Source organism: Alosa alosa, chromosome 9 (genome assembly GCF_017589495.1).
Source record: "Alosa alosa isolate M-15738 ecotype Scorff River chromosome 9, AALO_Geno_1.1, whole genome shotgun sequence".
NCBI lineage: Eukaryota > Metazoa > Chordata > Actinopteri > Clupeiformes > Clupeidae > Alosa > Alosa alosa.
In genome coordinates this window covers 5432431-5452567 of record NC_063197.1, presented here as the reverse complement: position 1 = coordinate 5452567, position 20137 = coordinate 5432431, and the positions used below count along the sequence as shown (strand labels likewise).

General features: G+C 42.5%; 1 protein-coding gene and 1 long non-coding RNA gene across 3 annotated transcripts in view; one reads left to right on the top strand and one right to left on the bottom strand.

The window, feature by feature from the left end:
- LOC125300006 overlaps window positions 1-6931 on the top strand; it is a 36038-nt gene extending 29107 nt beyond the window's left edge. The window contains exons 2-3 of the long non-coding RNA XR_007194497.1: window positions 2248-2409; window positions 6781-6931. This is a non-coding gene — a long non-coding RNA (uncharacterized LOC125300006). The remainder of the gene's footprint in view (window positions 1-2247; window positions 2410-6780) is intronic.
- The window catches only part of LOC125300005 (spermatogenesis-associated protein 16-like), a 47867-nt gene that overhangs the window by 20905 nt on the left and 6825 nt on the right, over window positions 1-20137 (bottom strand). For both annotated transcript variants that reach the window (XM_048251469.1, XM_048251470.1), the window contains 3 exons: window positions 15178-15267; window positions 4573-4657; window positions 1031-1178 (listed from right to left, as the gene is read on the bottom strand). In XM_048251469.1, coding sequence (XP_048107426.1) covers window positions 1031-1178; window positions 4573-4657; window positions 15178-15267 — 323 coding nt within the window. The remainder of the gene's footprint in view (window positions 1-1030; window positions 1179-4572; window positions 4658-15177; window positions 15268-20137) is intronic.

Here is a 20137-nt window from a genome sequence, read left to right as displayed (position 1 = left end):
ACACATTCACACACACACACACACACACACACACACACACACTAATTTCCAGACAGGTTTTGCTATGTTAGCTGTTGTGTCACATGGATGGTCCTATATGGGAGGACTGTATGTGGATGATATCTGTCTGTTTAAGAGTTTGGTAGAAACATGCATGGAGCCTGTGCTCTACTAACATAATGGAGGACGTCTCTTTAAAAAGTGAGGTGTGCTAAGGGAGCTTTGGTGATAGATGGAATAGATTGGGGATTGAAGTTTGATCTGGTCAAGTTGTCGGAGCCTATGGGAGCGTAACTGATATGGAATGTTTTTTCTTCTTTTTATTTGATATATTAAAGGCTTTAAAAAGTCAAAAAGTCTCACTTGGTTAACACTGAACTAAACGATGACCCAGCCTCCTCAAGGCCTCCAAAATTGAACGTTTGAAAAAGCATTGACATCATTAACCAGTTCACTGCGGCAGGCTGCATGAATGGTAAATGTCAGGTCACATCAAAGTAAGTGAAAAATCTTCTCCATTTGCGTTGTCCTGAACAACCAACTGCTCTGACCTTTAAAAGCACCCACTACCTCTGCCTCAAGGTCACGATCAGCTGTGAAATGAAATACACCACAAATGAGTACAGATTTATGTGAGTTTCTCCAACATAGGGTGTTATTTAACTGGGTGTTGGCTGACGTTTTAGGGCAAAAAGGGGCCTTTGCTTCCCTTTCCCCTGATAGGGGGAGAGGGTGTGACAATCAGGTCTGTGTGTGTGTGTGTGTATGTGTGTGTGTGTGTGTGTGTGTGTGTGTGTGTGTGTGTGTGTGTGTGTGTGTCCACTCATAACAACTTAAAAACTACTGGTTCTATTTACTTCAAATCAACATGATCAGGATGTGGAATTTGGTTTCACTTTACCACTGTGCGATAGGGCCAAAGGTCTGCAGTGGCCTGGCAGCCCAGACAAATTGTGTCTGGGGTTCAGCATATATGCTACAGAAAGATATGAGAGGTTTTGTTGATCTGTCATGTGAGATGGTCTTGTACCTGTGAACAGATAGGCTGTGAAGCCAGGGTGCAGCTTGCGGAAGACCTCTTCAGCCTGCTGGATGCAGCATTCACTGGGGACTCCGGAGTACGGTGTGAACATGACAGAGAAATCTTCCTCCTCAGTTATAGCATCCTCCAGCAGTCCCTGCAGAGAGAGGGAAACAGACAGAGAGAGAGGGAGAGAGATGAGGAGGGAGTGAGAGAAAAAGAGACAGAATGAGAGAGGTTGCAGAGGGAGGTTGAGGAGATTGACTGCCTTCTTCAACACCTCAAGATTCGCCAAATCAAACGATCTAAAATGGAAATGCAACTCAATTCCTCTTTTATATCTCCTGAAAATAAAAAAGCTTACGAGTTTAGCTTCACAGCCTAGCGCTTGGTGTGCTGTGCAGGAAGGCTGAATGTAGATCATCTGAGCTCGGGATCCGAAAGCAGCATTAAGTGGTTCCAACTTTTCAAAGGGAGCAAAATCCCGGGTAGTGCTCTGCGTTTGCACTGATTAAAAACACTGACCGGTGCTCCTGTGGGGGTAATGTTCTCCGTCTAATCTATCTCTCCCTTTTTAATCCACTTGGAATGAAACAGGAGCAGATTATTATGGATTGTGGATTTATTTTCAAGCTTTGATGTTCCCATAACATTTTTTTTGCTTTCACTAGGTTGTCAATGAAGTCTACCCCACCAAAAATAAATAAATAAAACGAGTAAACCATTTCCTGTGATCAGACCATTATATCTCTGTTGCTTTACCCCCCCCCCCACCCTGGTTTGATTATATGCAGCAGGCTGACTTTGTAATATCACTTATTTTTGAAAAATAGATATCAAGTGTGTCCTTCTTACTGGCAGCCTATAAATAACATTTATTGATGAGGACAGAAAGGAGGCAGAGTTTTTGCACATCAGATTATCCAGAGAAAGGCAACATTATGTATTCATTTAGGGGCCATTGATTGAAGTTCTACACAGACATCTCGGCATGGTGATGAAAAATGACAGGGACTTTTGTGATCTATTTGGGCCTCACAGAGATCCGGAGTGAAGATGGATGCCTCAGACAATGCAAACAGACATCAAATGCCTTCTGTTGCAGTTGTTGTTGTTGTTGTTGTTGTATGGAATAGAGGATGAGTGATTGACAACACTTATGAAATATTAGCATGTAGTGGTCATGAATGAAGTTTGATCAGTTGTCTTTTTTCTGGAATAAATAGCACTTCAAGGATGCAAGGATGCAGAATGTACTCTTCTAGCATCCAGACCTCTGGACCATCATGCAAGCCAACAGCTTTTGTTGTGCTGCTGAAGGAGAATAGGATGGGGGTAGCGTAAGAGTGCTTTCCTTTCTGCCATCAAAGCATACAGTACACAGCACGGTAAGTTGTTTTTGTTTTTATCTTTTTTTGTCCTTGATTAGTACCTCTACCTCAGATAACAGAGTTACAGTTATATAAGCTTTAAAGATGCCCTCTTGTGAAAATCAAGATTTCAACCTGTCCATATGATGTACGCTTTGTTTTACAACAAACATCATGAGCCAAAAATAAGCAGTCATTGCCGGAGATTTCTGCTTTGGATCTATGGTCGAACAATCACAGCCTCAATATGCAAATTCAAACTGCAGTCCTTATGATCATCAGAAGGAAACTTGACCAATCCTGGTTGGGGATAGGACAAGATGCAGCCAAGATGGCTAATATGTCATCTGCCGCAGCCAATAGCAGGTGAACAGTGTGTGGAGAGGGGGTGGGGCTAGATAGATCCCAATTCCCCAAAAGAAGAAGAAGGTGTGAGGTCATGTTTAAGCCATTTTTAGGCCATCAAGGGATTTTTTATTAAAAATTAAATTGAGGAACAGAGAGGAGATTTAGGGGTGTAATAAACTTCTGGAATCTTTCAAATAGGCTATACCATTTAAAGTAGTCTCGTGGTTATCATATGTCTCAGATGTAATAAGGAAAAAGAGTCTTGCTTCAGACAGATGGGCTTCAGACTCCTGGATTCTGATATATCCTCTGCTACATGTTCAGTTTCACAAGATCCAGAGATCCAGAGATAGTGAATTCAATTATATCCCAGCACATTATCAAAACATTGAGTGAAGAAGGACTTCTTCAATGGGTCTTGCCACAGAACCTAAAGGGCTATCTGGCTCTCTATCTGACTAATCTCTCACAGTTCAAAGTTTTAGGATAAATTAGTTAAAAAGAACCTCACATAATGTATCACATCATCTACTGTACTGTACATACTGGTGAGAAACACAACTGATGTACCAATGCCTTTTGTTTGTTTGAATTTGGAATCGAATGACTTCTGTTCAGAGTGAGTGATGATTTCAAACAAGGGTTGGTTTGAAACTTTGGTTGAAATGAAGTTAAATCCTTTCCTTCCGCAATGTTTCACTTAGTTTGTCTCTGGCGTGCTACAGAGAGAGCTTTTTAAAAAGCAACAAAAACATTCTCTTGGCACTGATATTGGCTGAGGCACTCGTCTTCAGTCCCATGGTAATTTTCTTAAAGGAAGTAAAGGAAGTGTGGTGGTTGGCCTTTTGGTGGTTTCAGTGAAGACCATCAGGACATGAAGACAAAATGAGATCCGTGAGGGACAGAGCAAATGAGGAGCACGGAGAGAGAGAGGTGCTTGATGCACCCTGAAAGCTATCCGGCACTCATCTCACATCAAGCAAATGCAAATCATGGCTTGGATGCAGATACAACCTACTTTTGGGATGGGGGAGAGGGGGGGCACATTCTGCTTTATTTCCTATTTCCATCTCTCTTTTCCATTTTAGCTGTGAATTCAATTTCACCACTTTTTCCCCATAGACCCGAATGGAAGAGGAGCAACTTTACTAAATGTTCCCCTTTTTTGCTTGCTGCAATGTTGGAAAGCGAGCGAGGTGTGATGCCAGCAGCACATAGAGCCAGTGAACACCAGTTTATTGCTATGTTTAAAATGGGTCAATTAAGAGGAGTCCAGGGCAACAGAGAGCAAAAGAGAGGAAACAGAGTTTATCTTATTCTGCAAAGCTGCATAAACAATGGTCAGCGAAGCAAATTAAATACCAAACTAATAAACTGCCAGAGAAACCCCTTTTGCATTCTACAGACTCTTTCTCTCATCCTCTCTCTATATGCATGCCTTGTTGTAAGAAAGACTCTGACTTTTCAAAGTATTAATACTGTATTAATACTGTAGACACTGAAAGATTTTTTTTATCACATCATTGTCATCAGATTGGGGTAGATATGCATGCCATTTAATACATACTAGTAGTGTTGGGATCTTGTTCTGAAAAAGAATCTCTCTCTCAATACAGATAAATATGAAAAAATATTGAAACATGGAAACGTTATCTGCCTACAAGTCCATTATAAACAGTTCAGTGCTACGTGGGTTTGGTTTGATTGATAGGCTAAGAGTTACCTCAGTTGGCAGTCTCTTAAGTGATAATCATTCACTGTGCTTTTGATTGGGGACGGGGAGGGCCGGGGGAGGGGCCCCGTCTTCCCAGCTGTGGGGCCATCCGTTCTCACCTGCCAATACTGTTTGATGAGCTTGCTTATGTGCTCCTCCGTGTCCCCTGACAGCCAGAGCAGGTAGTCAGCAATCATCGCACTCCTAAAGGCAAGGACAGACAAAAGCACATGATCACACACACACACACACACACACACACACACACACACACACACACACACACACACACACACACACAATGCAATACACAGAACAGTCAACAACTTTCAATCACTAGATTGGTGCTTTTGAATCTACAGTCCCGACAGACCCACGCGAGCCTGTGTGCACACAAAAGGAATCATAAGTTTGAGGCACACACACACACACACACACACACACACACACTTCTTATATAAGCTTATTCCTCACAAATTTGAGGAATATATAAAAATGAATAAGAGACTGATAAAGCTGCTCATAACACAAGTTTCATTGATTTCATGATTCAGTGATTAGGAGGGGGCTATGCTAATAACAAACAATGTAATGTCTCCAGTTTACCAGGGTAAGAACAGATTTGAATGGGTTAAGAACATCTGATGCATCTACAGTTGAGTTCTCTTATTTTAACAGAAAAGTAAGATAATATGAAAAGAAATAAATAGAAAAAAGAAAATATGAGGCAAATAAATGTAAGAGAATGTTGATAGATATGGCCACATTACTCACACATATGTGGACACTCCTTTGCCACTATGACAACACCTGGTCTGTACCAAACAGATACATACTGTAGTGCACATTCAAGGCCCTTAACAGCACAAAGACACACGCACGCACACGCACACGCACACACACACACACATTGGTTGAGTCACCTGAATTGCTGCCTATTTCCCCTGTCTTCTCTCACACTTACATGGAGCGCCGAGCGCAGGCTGAGCAAGTGTGCATTAGCAAGCTATTTCAAATGTGTCAGCCTGTGAAAACAGGGACAAAAAAAAAAGCTTCCTTTGTTTTTGAATCTCTTTCTCTTTTGTCAGCAGCCATATTTGTCAAAAGAAAAAGGATATTGACTGGCACTTAGGAGCTTTTATCCGGGTATTTTTTTCAGTAGTCAGTATTTTTCAGAATAATTGTCCTGCTGTAACACAGATTGATCATGGCATGCTAAAAAGAAAGACAATTGAAATAGACTTTCTTGTCCCATCTCTCTAAACAGACCACTGCGGGGATATAGACCTTGTACATGTACTTGAGGACTTGTATTGCTGAAATGATTGTCAAGTTCAGATAGTCTTTGTACATGAAAAGAGTTCCTCTTTGTCTTTGGTCGATACTTAATATGCAACATTATGCTGACTACCGGTGGAAGGGGCAGAAGCATCACATTTGCCAGTGTTTGACATGATTAAGCAGTGGAGTGGGTGACACTACAAACATCACTCTTTCCACCTGGGTAGAGAGTTGACTTGCTTTGAAATTGGTTAAACTTTAGCGACCTGGAAGCTCAGTGTTGACTCGCTGTGAACTTGGTTCAACTTTCAGAGTGCAACACATAGCTCAGCAACATTATTTTAGCATATCATTACAGAAATTGGCTTTTGACCAATAACCCCATTCCTCATGGTGTGTGTGTGTGTGTGTGTGTGTGTGTGTGTGTGTGTGTGTGTGCGTGTGTGTGTGTGTGTGTGTGTGGTAAGCTATCGGGGGTCAATCCATGGAATAAATGGAATAACTTTGAAATATACGTTTTATAAGGATATAAGGGCCATTTTATTCTTCGTTATGAGAAGTAAAAAAGGAGATGCTTGCAAAAAGTTACTTTTGGTCAGCGTTGTAAAACCCAGCAGCAACTGCTTTGCATTATTTGATGATACTACAGAACTATGAATCTCAAATTAAGCCAACATTTACTCTGTGAATATATTAGTCAGGATCCAGAAGTAATTTGGGATTTTATAAGATAGTCTGTAAAATGACTGCTTTCACTGAAGTATTTTACAGTTTTCCAATCTCCCGGTACTTATTTATTATGTATATGGGGATTTGCTACATTCTTATTTATTTGTTGCAAAAAGCAGAAAGAAGATACTATACATCAGGAAATGAATAAATACATAAATAAATAAATCCAGGATAGAGCTTCATATGGCCTGAGTACCAAACTTGGTTTATGCTTTTCTAGCCACATGTTAGCCTTCAGTCTGCCCAGAGACCTTAATCAAGGGGAATTTTCTCACTCGCCACTTTCCCCTCCCTTTTGACCTCTGCCCACACAGACAAGGTATTCACTGTACAGTTCCACTTCCAAGCCAAGCTGAAAGTTTCTTTGCCGAGAACTTGACCCCGGTACAAAGCAGGGCTGACAAGCACCAACCAGGATGAAGTGCTCAATCCAGGATGAAAACGTAAAAACTGTAGCTGAACTACCACAGCATGAAAGGTGAATGGATTTCTTTCAGTGAACCTTTCATATCCACACAACAACAATCGGACTGGGAGTAAATCATTTGTGCAGTTACTTCTAAACACTCTGCAATGAGTAAGTTGTCAATAAACGGTTAAATATACGTCAACTAACCTAAACACATTTCAAATGCAGTTAGCTGTAGCATGAGGATGGCTCTTCTTGTATTTTTCACACTCAACAGATTTTGAAAGAAATATAACCTGAAATAAGTGGCGCTCAAAATTGGATATGATGTCAGCACAACTTCACATGGATCACTACCTCTTATTAGCCAGTATTGATTCTTTTCCAGATTTAGAAGTGTGCATTAGCTGTATGACCTTTGCGACTCATTTTTGTTAAAGATGCCAATTGTCTCTAAAATCATGCGACATAACTGTGTACAAGGGCGAAGTCTGCCTGTGGGATTCTCTTAAGTAGATTCGATACCAAGCCGGACTGGCGTTGGAAGTGTGCTCTTCTCCCGTGCTGAAAAGTCCTAATGTGAGGGGGGACTGCAGCAGTGAGAGTTCCGCTCTGATGCTGTGTGCCATGCTGGGGCCACTTAATGATAATCCCAGGGATTAAACAACATTTGATCCTTATACTCAAAGCGATGGAAACTGCCCAAACGAAACCCTGGGCTGGGCGCACTGTTTTTGCCGTTGAGGTGAACCTGTCTCTGTGGCCGGGGGAGGTGGCTGTTTGTGTTAGGAGTGAGCGTGTCCAAACAGCCAGCCGCAGGGTGAAGAAGGGCTGTCTGTGTTTGAACAGTCTATTGACTTCTGATGGGCCCAGCGAACACCTTGCTGTCCAGAAACCACCTCCGGGGTCACACATCCTGGAGTGTCTTCAGAAATCTCAGTCTTTGACAACCCTCCTAAATGTGTTTGTCAATACTGCTTGTCGTCATGGGCGTTAAATACAGCTCTGTTTGAGCCAGGCTGAGCAGGGTCAGACATGAACGTCCACGCAACTGGGCGCATGAGGATTGCCTGCGGCACCCGGGACAGATTTACTGCAGTCTTATTGACGAGTTTAATCATAGTTGATGACCCTCACGGGTGCATTCAGACCAGGTCGATGGAGCAAAGCCCAGGGGTGCACATGCAAATCAAATATTTACAAACAGTTTGGGAGACAACCCTCCTTCTTCTCCCTCAGATGGAATTGTTAGCATAGTGGTAGGCCTACATGCTAATTCAGATGGTAGGTGCATCAGCTACAACCACTGGTCAATACTGTATGTGTCCAGTTGTCCTAGTCCAGTGCACACATGCTTTCCCTCCTGTTCTCACAGATTTGGCCGCAAGGCAAGCTTTAATGCTGTTTTAGAGTCCTGTCATGCAACAAGTAAGCCACGTTAGCACTGAGCTATAAAAAGCGCTTGCCAATAATGTAAATTGACCGCTTAATCCGTGTCTCTCAGTGGCAGAGGTAACAGGGTGATAACAGTCAATAATTCTATTACACGAGAGTTCCCCCTCTATTGAGTGATGAGGCTGAGTGTATGTGGCTGCATTCCTCTTTAGAAAAATAGCCCCACAGATGGAAAATCTCATTGGACTCAACAGTAGACCACAAAGATACACCTGTTTCTATCCCCAAGACAGCCTTTACCCCTTTCTGCTGAAGACAATGGATGGTGTGATGGTCGCCATAGCGGCCACACACCAAACGCACGAACGCTCCCTTTTTCATTAAATCTTCTGTTGATTTTTCTTAATTATTTGTTATATGCTCACACATTTTGATGTCTACATATTTACATTCATATTCACGTACGCTCTACATTTAGCAACACTACATGGCAACCAAGTAAAAACGCAACACATAGACTTTTGATTTCATACAACATACAGACTTTCTTGCTTAGTTCAATAGTACGTGATTGTGTGGTTGAGTGCACGCAACTTCTCAATTGTGTTGTTAATTAGTTAGAGTTTGTTATTTAATGCATTTTGTTGATTTACCATGTATCATGTTTGTGGCGTTCCTGTTTGAGTGCGGCCAGAGAATGTCTAATAGGAATTCTCATGGTCTGGCCAGTCTGTATTTAAAGTGCGTATGTCAGGTTAAAAAACAAATTTAACAAATGAAGGGACATGAAGCAAGATAGTAGTGAGTAGTGATTTTTCTTGAAAAAGCAACTTTAAATGCAATAGAACAATATTTACAGTTATTTTTATAACTGAATTTATGAACATTCCAGACACAGTGATGACTTCATAAGAGGGAGTCCAGCAAAGTTGAGCATAGGAGAGAATGGGTTTTAACTGCATTTTCTTTTACACTGATAAGGCCAAAAATGTTCTCTATGACATACCAGTGGTTCATAAGCATGAGCCTGACTGGCAGGGACAAAGTAAAGATGAATAGGCTACAAAATTTAGGTAAATCATGGCCAGCAAATCATCAGTGAGAAATTGATTAGGGGTGTGAGTAGGATCGGATCACTATTAGTATGTATCATGGCTTCAAAATGGCAGTTGTGTCATTTGCCATAACATAGGCTTTCATATACAACAAGTTAAGTAGAATCAGTAAGCAAATTAATAGTCTGTCTATAGCTAACATTAGTTGATAAGCAGATGTATATATATATATATATAAAGAGCAAATGTGTGGTAGTACATATACACTGATGGTTTTATAGTCAGGTATACCCATATCCTCTTCATCACATTTTAAGATCAATAATGGTTGCCAGTAAAGAAAAAAGGTATCAGGATATTTTTATGTCAGGCAGGTAGTAGACTCTATCATGACATACTGGAATGAAGTCATGTATTTGGCCTCATCAGTGTAAAAAAACCTACTTTATGATCCCTTATCCCATGTGTTTTAATTGACCAACTTTGCTGGACTCCCTCTTATGAGGTCATCATTGTGTCTGAAATGTTTCCTGGAATGTTCATAAATTCAGTTATAAAAATAACTGTAAATATTGTTCTTTTGTATTTAAAGTTGATTTTTCAGGAAAAATCACTACTCACTACTATCTTGCTTCATGTCCCTTCATTTGTCAAAAATGTTTTTTAACCTGACAAACGCACTTTAAGTTCCCCTTTGTCTCCTTTTGTCAGTTCTTGCTGTGTGTTCATGTCGGAGGTTTGCATCAGAGGTTAATGTTTATTCTGTTTAGCTACCCTTATTTTGGGCACAGAAATGTATTTAAAAAAGTAATTTATTGATTTTTGGTAATAAAACCATTTTTGTGGAATTTGCAATCCTGGCTCCCTGTGTCGACTGCTCGATCCCTCACAGGTGGGAAGCAAATACACTTCTGCAGTGTTGATGCAGACACAGTATGGCTCTGTTCACCTCAGGTGGCAGACAGAGGTCTCACGTTAATTTCAAAATGCAGGTTATTTCATTCTTCCATGTTGTCAAAGTGGCAGACCAAGGGGGAGGGGAGAAGAGAGAGTGAAAAAAGAGAGAAATAAGACCAAACAAAAAAAAAAAAACTAGTCAGATCTGCAACTTGGAGTCCGATTCCCAAGCCAGTCACTTCATATCAAGATAATAACCAACTTGACAGCCTGAGCCTTTTGTGAAGCAGAAAAACGGAAGACGAATGTGTCATAATGGCCGACATGAGGAGCCTCCAGCCAGTGACAGACTAATGTGTCCTCACAAAATGAGAAGCGCTGGGTGGAGGAGGGAGGGGGCAGTGGCCACAGGTGGACCATAGGCAGCAGCCCCTTACTTCCCACTGCAGTGCACTCCATGAGAACAGGGTTTGGGGGCTCTGGTGCTCCGCTCCCCGGCCTGACAAGTCATCAAAGGAGCGGAGGGAGAGAAATGGAAAGAGGGAGAGAAAAAACAAAGAAGGCAGAACAAAGAGGAACAGAGGGGTGAGTGATGAGGGAGGCAGGGAAACCGAGAGAGAGAGAGAGAGAGAGAGAGAGAGATAGGGAGGGAGGGAGGGAGGGAGGGAGGGAATAAGTAGGAGAGAAAAGAAAGGCCACATTCTCTCCAAATCTCCACTGAGGTACGCGGGACAAAAGTATGCCTAATGAAAGACGGCCACATACTTCACAAAGTCATACAAGCGAAGAGATTGGCATCGCACACTCTGCATTGTTTTCTTTTGGTGTCAGCATTTTGAGAATTCTTGGCTCTCCTCAGTGCAGTGGGTTTGGCATGCAGTCCTCCCCCACAGAAACACATACACACACACACAGCCCTCCACAAAATAAAAATAAAAATGCTCTATGGCTTTGCACATCATTTAATATGGATGCTTTCAGATTTAAAATAAAAATATTTTCTTAAAAAACAAACAAACAAAAAAACTCTGGAATAATCGTTTTGAGACGGTGTCGAAGGGACCATGAGGAAGTCTACAGTGTTAATCAACCAAGCATGAGGTTACTTTAATGTCAACCAAATAAATGTCATGCGTGATTCATTTCTATAAGAATATATTCATTCACGCCTTCACCACTTAGGCCTACTCACTGCAGCTCCTCATGACTACATGTTGTGAACCTTGAACTAGGTAAACGTGTTATTGACCGCATTGTAGTCATGAAGAGCCTTTCAATATATCGTATGGAACTGTGGAATAAAAGAAAGGAAGGTGCAGCAGAGAACATTACGTCACAGCAATTCTGGCATCTGCTGTGGTTCGGAGGCTACATCCATCAGAGGCAAAGCCTCCGTTAGCCCAGTGTCTCTGACAGACACTGCGAGGACTACAGCACCCTTAATTGCCCAAATGGACTAATTAAGATGTCTAAGAGGGGGGGAATCATACCCTGAAAAGGGGTTTTCACACAAAGAAAAGAAAGGCATCTACTGTAGTAAGATGACTTGTGACAAATGAGCTGTGAGAAAAAAACATTTTCATTCAATGTTGGAGATGGCAACCTGTAATGTACGTCTCTGCAGATGAGTATCTATTGATGGCAAATGCACATAGTGTCAAGGAAGTAACAAAGATCCAGTCACTCAAAGCATGGTCAGTCCGCACCACTGTAGCGAGTTTCCATGTAAATGGTGCACACATAATGGCAAACACTTAACTACAGAATACATTTTCCATATATAGAAAAGAGGACAATTAAATTCTATATATATAAAAACAGCTTCCAGAAAAAAACCCAGTATGAACTGAACTGCTTTTTAATCGTTTTTATTTTTAAGCCTATTCTGACAACTGCTGTGGCACACAGATTTGCAAGGCAATGGCATTGTAATGCGGGGATCAAACTGACACATTGCCAAATACCTGAGTGGCCATGCTCCTGCTATCCATGCATGCGGTATGCTGCGTGCCTTATCCATGCGCAGTGGCCAACTTCCTGGAAAAGCCATTAGCATGCATTCCTGTCTGACAGGAGGCATCCTTCAATCTGTTAATCTACAATGATTGGAGGGGGATATGGGGCGGCTGGAGGGGTAGGTGCAGAGATGCTGATTGGCCACTTTGGAGAGGTCTTGAGCGAGCAGTGTCAGCAGCGGCCGACCGCAGGAGAGCACTGGCCGGACGGTCGTTTGAAACTGCCCCAACCGTGTGACTGAGCACTGGCCCGTCCCGTACGTCCTCCTGTGAGCCTGTCCTGCTGCTGGACACACATGTGGAGCGCAGGCCCATCCCATACGTCCTCCTGTGAGCCTGTCCTGCTGCTGGACACACATGTGGAGCGCAGGCCCGCGTGCCGTCTGTGCACTCCAGCGCCTGCTGGAAAGCAGCTGGCCGCTCAACATCATCCTCCGCCACTGTGGTGTTGCGTTTCACACTCTACATCTGGCCACCCGAGTGATGAAAATCACGTGGGCCACGCGGTTGCTCCAAATGATCCCCACTGCACGCCTGAGCCCTGTCTCCGTCTTTGTAAAGTACCACGGCACAATGCAATCTCTCAGCTTCCTTTTAACTGGTTCTTGAGTTCTTAAGAGTAACAGTGTTCAGCAGGGTAAGGGATGTAAACACTTCAGACTAAATATTTCCACCACCAATCACGCCACTACAGCCACTGGATCATGTCTGCATGCAGTAAGGTAAAAGCCAGAGAAGGAGCTATGGAGGAGGGGGAGGCCAAGAGGACTGGATCAATACAGAAGGAAGATGATGGAGGGGGAAAGACAAGATGACAAAGATAAAGATGGACAGAGTACAGTGTGAACAGCCATGGTTGCTAATATTTTTTAACACTGTTACCTTGAGATAACAAAGTGGGCTTTCTCAAGATAACAAGCTAATTTAAAACAGAAAACAACAACTTGTTTTCTTGAGATCTTATGGAGAACTCGAAAATGAGTGTCTGGTTCATTTGAAGGTGACATTTCATAGACCAAGCACCAAGCACTTTCATCCGGCCCGCCGAGCATTTCATTTGGTTATCAGGCTGCTCGCTATTTTTTTCCTGCGATAGAGACGACGTTGGTTAGCTTTACTGCAAACTGCTTTTCACTCTCCTTAGAGAACATTATGTCAATGTCAAAACATCATGTTAAATAGAGATAACATCATGCTAAACTAAGTTAACTCTTAGTTATTTCCTTTGCAGCAGATCTAACGTGAACATTATGCGATCCATTTAATTGGGAACGCGTCTGCACTCACGAGAGGGAGAGAGAGCCGCAGGTTCCAGCTGGCTTGTCATTGTTGATAATTGATATCTCCTTCTTATAAGAAAGTTTTAAAAGGAAATCATGAAGGCAACAGTAGTTCCCACTACTGACCATTTAAAAACTGTGAGAGGGCCCAGCTGTAGGTACAGCACTAGCCATAATAAACGTGAATTAAAGCCACTTTCTTAAAGCGACAGTGCACAATTTATACATTTGTTAAACAGCATAAAATTAGCAGCATTTTTAAGCAATTCATATTTTAAAACAAATACGTTTCATACTAAATTATAGGCTATAAAAAATGTATTTTTTTATGTGTGTGTCGGGGGGGTGGGGTTGTTGTGGTGGGGGCCGGGGGGGGGCCAGTTTTCAAAACCCAATGTGGCCCTTGAGCCAAAAAGTTTGCCCACCCCTGACTTAGCCTTTCTGCGAATGGTTGAGGTCAAGCAAAGTGCACTATAGTATATGAATATTTGTGGTTGCTATAGAGATTAATCTGAAAACAAGTTCATGACATGTTCACTACCTTCATTTGAGAGAGTCTATGTAAGGAACCAGCAGCACAGTAGGCCACACATTTTATAAATGCTTGTTTTTCCACATGTCAATTGGCATTCAATTAAACACCTCTAATTCCTCTGCATCATTTCAGTCATTCTAAAACAAAGTAAGTGACTTCCCACAAAGCATGTGTACTGTAGAAGAAAGAATACCAGTATGTCCAAAAGCAAATATCCATAAAATGGAAATCTAGTTTCCTTACAAAAACTGTAGCAACTGAAGGGATGGTAAAAGGTACAGTGAAAATCATGAAAACCAAGAAAAGACATGAAAGAAAAACAAAAGTTGTTTTCTCATGAAATGTGAAATTGTGTTATGTTGAGATAACGAGCTTTGTTATCTCAAGATAAGAAGTGATGTCATGCCACTAGGGATGTCGGGAGTGAAATGTCCTCTTCAGGCCTCTGTACAGCGGCAGAGGAAAGACAGAAGGGATGTGGCCACTCCAGGACTCTAGCCTGCTTCAGCTGGGGCAAAATGGTTCAATAATGATAAAAAAGAAAAATGACACCCAGAAAAAACAAATGGCTTTGCGGCACAGCATTTGGCCATGGCATTTGGCACCAGCGATGGCTTTTAACAATTTATTACACTGCCATTCAATAACAAACGGGAGTCTGTCAGGAGTAAGGGACTACTGATGGCCACATGGAAAGTTTATAATCATATCATTAGAATGCAAATGGCATATTAACAACACAGTGGCTATAGGAAGAGATGGCTCACAGTAGCAGGGTGTCGTGACCATTAGAAATAAATGTGATCATGGGCTCTCTGATGGGCCTCTCTTCTCACTCACGCGGCGACCAGGACCGTCAGTATTTATGTATCTCTGGGAACATATTTCCCCTGGAAGGGCAGACGGAACAGCTGCAACGTGACAACCCACTGAGCCGACATGTGTTTCTCTCCCCCCCCCGCCTTCCAAATGACTTGTGAACTCTTGGCCAGAGCGGATCCGTCTTCACTGCCTCCACCAAGGAGCCGGCGAGGAAAAAGCCCCACGACTTCCTCATTGCTCCCCCGCCCAGCCCTCCCACCTCCTCCGGCCCGGCCCGCTGGCCCATCACTCAGTGGGACTCACCTTGCCGCCTCACAGGGGTTCCCCAGCAGGCGATACGCCATGGCCTGCTGCAAGTGGTTGTGGAAATGCGCCGGGTTCAGGTGGATGCTCCTGGGGAGGGAGAGGAGATTAAACACACAGGTGAGGAGGGGGCACAAGGTCCAGCACACGCTGCTACACACACACACCGCACCATCAGAGGCATCCTGGTGGAGCTCAGTCCTCTTGAAAACAAGATGCTGAAGGATGTTGTAGTTTACACTCATTTCTATGCATTGGACAAATCCAATATGCTCAACAAAAGAGTCTCAGCAAAACACAAAGCCCAACAGAAATCTTATTTTACTTACTGACTTGAACAATCTTTTTAGACCTGACGCTGCATTGTGCTCTTTCCCAAAAACAAATTATGTCAACATGACATTATTTCAGGTCATTGAAAGTCACAAAAATTTGTTTTACCATTCACACCATGATGAGAGCACAAATGGCCTGATATTTATTAGTTGGGATGATTGCAACGGATTTGTCAAAATACATTTTGGTGTCTTTTTTGCAGCCCTATCTCTCAGTGTTTCCCATACATTGACTTATTTGTGGCGGCCCACCACAATATCAACATTGACAACCACACAATGATTTTCCAGGTTGTACAAAATTGTGCTTAAATCTGGTTAGCATCATAACCACGTTGTGCTAATTTGTTAAAAACTGTTGCATTCAATTTAATTCTGCAAACCAACCACCACAAATGGAATTAAATTCTCTGGGAAACACTGTCCCTACCTCATTTCTCAGTCTCTCAAAAGATTGCAAGACTGCACTTCGTTATGCAGACAAAACAACACAACACGGCCACCTACCTGAGCCACTGGTGCACAAACCTACATCTAAACGGCTGCTTGTCTGCGTGTTTTCAAGTGCAACCACAACAAAACTCTCAGCAGCCAAATGACAGGCGTTGCAGACGTGTGCCAAAGACCGCTGCTGCGGTGAACGTGTGCCATGCTTGATTCTCGCTCAAGCAGCAAGCACCCCCCCCGCCCCCATCCCTCCCCACGGCTTGCTTTCCACCCCCCCGCCCCCATCAAGCTCTTCTCAGCAGCTTGCCAGCGATGATAGCCAACTTTGAAGCCCCATTAATTGCACTGCCTCGCGTGCTGTCATTCCGTGTTGAAACACGCTGGGCGTTCCTCCCTGTGCACACAGTTTGGTGAGCGCCAGCACCTCGGCGTCGTCGCACACCGAAAGCAAATGGCCTGGGCAAATTAATTACATGTTCCTGGTGCCTTAAATGTGCTGATTATGGAACAGGTTGTCTGTAATTAAAGAGCTCCTGACAGACCGCCTTTGATGAGGGCTGATAAATCGCCATTCCGGGGAGGTGGCATAAAAAATCTCTTCCTTGCACTCCCTCTGTCTCTCTCTCTCTCTTCCCGTCTCTCCTTCTCTCTCCCTCTCTGTCTCTCTCTCTCTCTCTTCCCGTCTCTCCTTCTCTCTCCCTCTCTGTCTCTCTCTCTCTCCGTCTCTTCCACTCTCTGACAAACCCCCTGGGTATTCTCAATCTCTCTCTCTCTCCTCCGCCTCTATTTATTCTTTCCCCCAAAAAAACAGTGCACAAACTTCGTTGTTTTTACCAACCCATCCTATCTCCTTGCCACCCACACACCCACTGCATTTTCCTGAATTATTTACCATTCCGGAACATTACCACTATTAAGTACCAGTCCCATTAACCTACAAAAAGCATTCCTTTTCGCCTGCTGACCTGGCTGTTCTCTGCCAGACACCCCTAATGCCATGCAGTGGGTACCATGGCTCTTTTGAGTGACATCTCCTTCATCCTATCAGACTGCACGGGAATCTACAGAGTATATTTACTGAGTGAACCAATGATACGGCTGAGTATACGGTTGGGGGGAAAAAGCTGGTTTAAGGAAGGAGGCGTAAAGCAAAGCAAAGGCAAAACTCTCAACACAGACTCAGACTCTCTCCTGAACTCTGCATGGGAACTCACAGTAGCATCTGGGGCAGAAAAAATAAGGTGCTTATTTTTTATTTAGAGACTCAGGAGTAAAACAACAACTCCAACACACACACACACACACACACACACACACACACACACACACACACACACACACACACACGCAAACAAACAATTCCAAAATAGCAAAGGTATCTACAGTATGTCTGCACTTTTGCCAGAGGCCTTAACTGATGCCCAGAGCATAATCCTTAGCCCACGTTCATCCCTGCTACTAACTAGGTGACATTAGTCATGGTGCATCACCAATACCAAGACACATGTAAACAACATCAACAAAAACACACACACAAACGCACACACACATGCAAAAAACACAGGGACTAATGGTTTAGATAATTACCCAATTACTACTTTACAAGGTCACAGCAGCGGCGATGGTTGTCCTTGTTTAGCTGCTGTTTTTCTCACGTTTTTTACACATAACATCTGATTCACAGCCTGGGCTTTTAGATGCATTTCATTATTTCCAAACAGAACCATTAGATTTAGTAATTAGTCATTATAATTAGTTCAATTGGATTTGCTTGTATGTTTTAGTCCTGGGAACAAATTTAGTCAATACGGTTTGACTCAAAAAGACTATTTTGCTAAAAGAAAACTTTTTTCCAATTGTGCTTTAGACGTTCTGCTCAAGATCCAATCACCATTTTCAGATTCTGATTGACATGCAAGTGACTGTGGTTGGTATGTTCCTGACAGCCAAACCCAGTGTTGCCTGGCATTTCTGCCAAGCTTGTAGCAGCACCATCTGGAAGGTGTGGATGATGATCACAATATCACTACTGTTTACACATCTTTGGAGAAGGAGTTTGGAAAACTTAGAACATTTCATTCAGAAAACAAACATGCAGTGTAGCCTATTGTACTTCGCCACACTATCACTGTCAGATATTATTTACAGCCACCCAGTTGCATCCAAATGCAAACAATTACAGTGTGTAGGCTGGCTTTTATAAATGTTAATTACACCCATTAATCTAGTCCCTTTGACTAATGGCTGATACTCACTGAGAGTGCCTATTTTATGTTATTTTGTTTAAAACATTTTGTCCTCTCATTGTGCTGTCTCCTGATCCATGACCATAGGTGAACCTGGAGCAGAGAAACAAAAAAAAGTTTGGCATATGGTATCATGGTCTATTTATTCTGTAGCTAAGGGCAACGTATATACGATTCAATTGATTTATAAATTGGTTGTAAATGTTGTGACAAAATGTCAAATATGCTGTGAGTAAAAATATGACTGTTTCAGTCATTCTCTAATACTGACAAAATCCTTCTTCCTTCCCCTACTGAAAAAGTGGTGTCAGAGTCTCAAAATGATTGTTTATAGATGACAAACTCTTTGCCGTGTGTCAAGAAGGGAGCATTCTTGTTAGAGATTCGGCATGCAAAACCTGCAGACACAGACATACACACACCGTCTCAGAATCTGAAAGTGGCACTAGGAACATTGTCATCGCAGTTAGTTCAAAGACCACAACATGGTATTTTTATCTGAATAGTTTTGTCGTGTTGCTGGTGTCTATCCCGCATAAAGAAACTAATATATACAAAATCCTTTTAGCACAAATCGACAAAGCCTTCTTTGATGGAATCCTGCTCCTACTCTCATCCCCTTCAAAGCCAGCACCAGACTGAGGAAGAGGAAAGTGGAGACTGCGGGGGGAAAAAAGAGAAGGCACAACCAACTTATTTTCTGCCAATGCACTAATGACACAGCCAGCAAATGTAACAAACCGAGGCACCCATCCATCTGGGATTTTAAAACACAGGCAGCTTTTTGCTCATCGCCGATCTGCTCCTGGCTCTGTGAACTCGGGAAACCAGGAAGATCTCAAAATACTTAGATCGTGCAGCACACTATTTTGGAGCAAACACTGTGCCAAATTGGAAAGTCAAATCCAGCCTATCTGAAAAGGACAGCAGTGAAAAAAAGATGTACTGCAACAAGATGCCAAAGAGCAGAATCAAAATGTCAGGTTCTGTGGAGCTGTGGTCTGAGTCTCGACCCTGCTAACCAAGTTTGGGTCACAGGACACACAGGGAGCAAGGATCTGACCAGAGATCGTTTCGCAATCCCACTCTCTCCCACTCAGCATATGTCTCTACGTTATCCTAACAAAGCAAGGAAAAGCCTCCAAACAAAACATAAAAATCTACCTCCTGAGTAAATGTGGTATACTGAATACAACAAAGACAAGTGTGTACAAGGAAGGAAAAAAACATTGTAATTGTTGAGTTGTTGACTCATTAATTAATTTAACAAGAGCAATGCCGCCAAGATTAAATGAGGAATTGCAGTAGTTACTTGAAAAATGATGTTTTCAGACAGCCAAAGTGATGCTAACAGCTGTCCTTACTGCATGCAAGTGTCTGACTGTCATGTAGCATTGATTGCTCTATGTCCACAATGAATTCATTAAATATACCACCCTGTTGCGGCATATTTCTCGTTCAATATAGCAGAACAATGCAAGCGACGCAAAGGAAACAGAAACAGGGTGTCTGACAAATGTTCTGCTCAAATCTTTGCAGCACTGCACAGCACTGGTGCCAGTTAGGACATTATAATTGAAAATAAAGTAATCAAACTCACTTTATCGCTGACACTCGCTTACGTCACGTGCAGTTAGGATCCGGTGTAAGTTTAAAATCATGTCTCAATTTCTGAATGACTTTTCTGACACTTACCATTTAGCACTATGGAACATAAAAAACATGGCATTGAATAAAGTGGCAATTAGTCTCTTGACATGAAAGTGACAAATAACCCGCTATATAAAGATTGGGAGTATATTTCGCCTCTGTTGTGCCAGTTTGATTTATTATTCCCGATTGTGCCAAGCCTTGTGTGATACCATGGCTTAACACCAACTCTACATAATCACATGGCAACAAACACCACAAGGTCTTCAAATGAAACTCTGA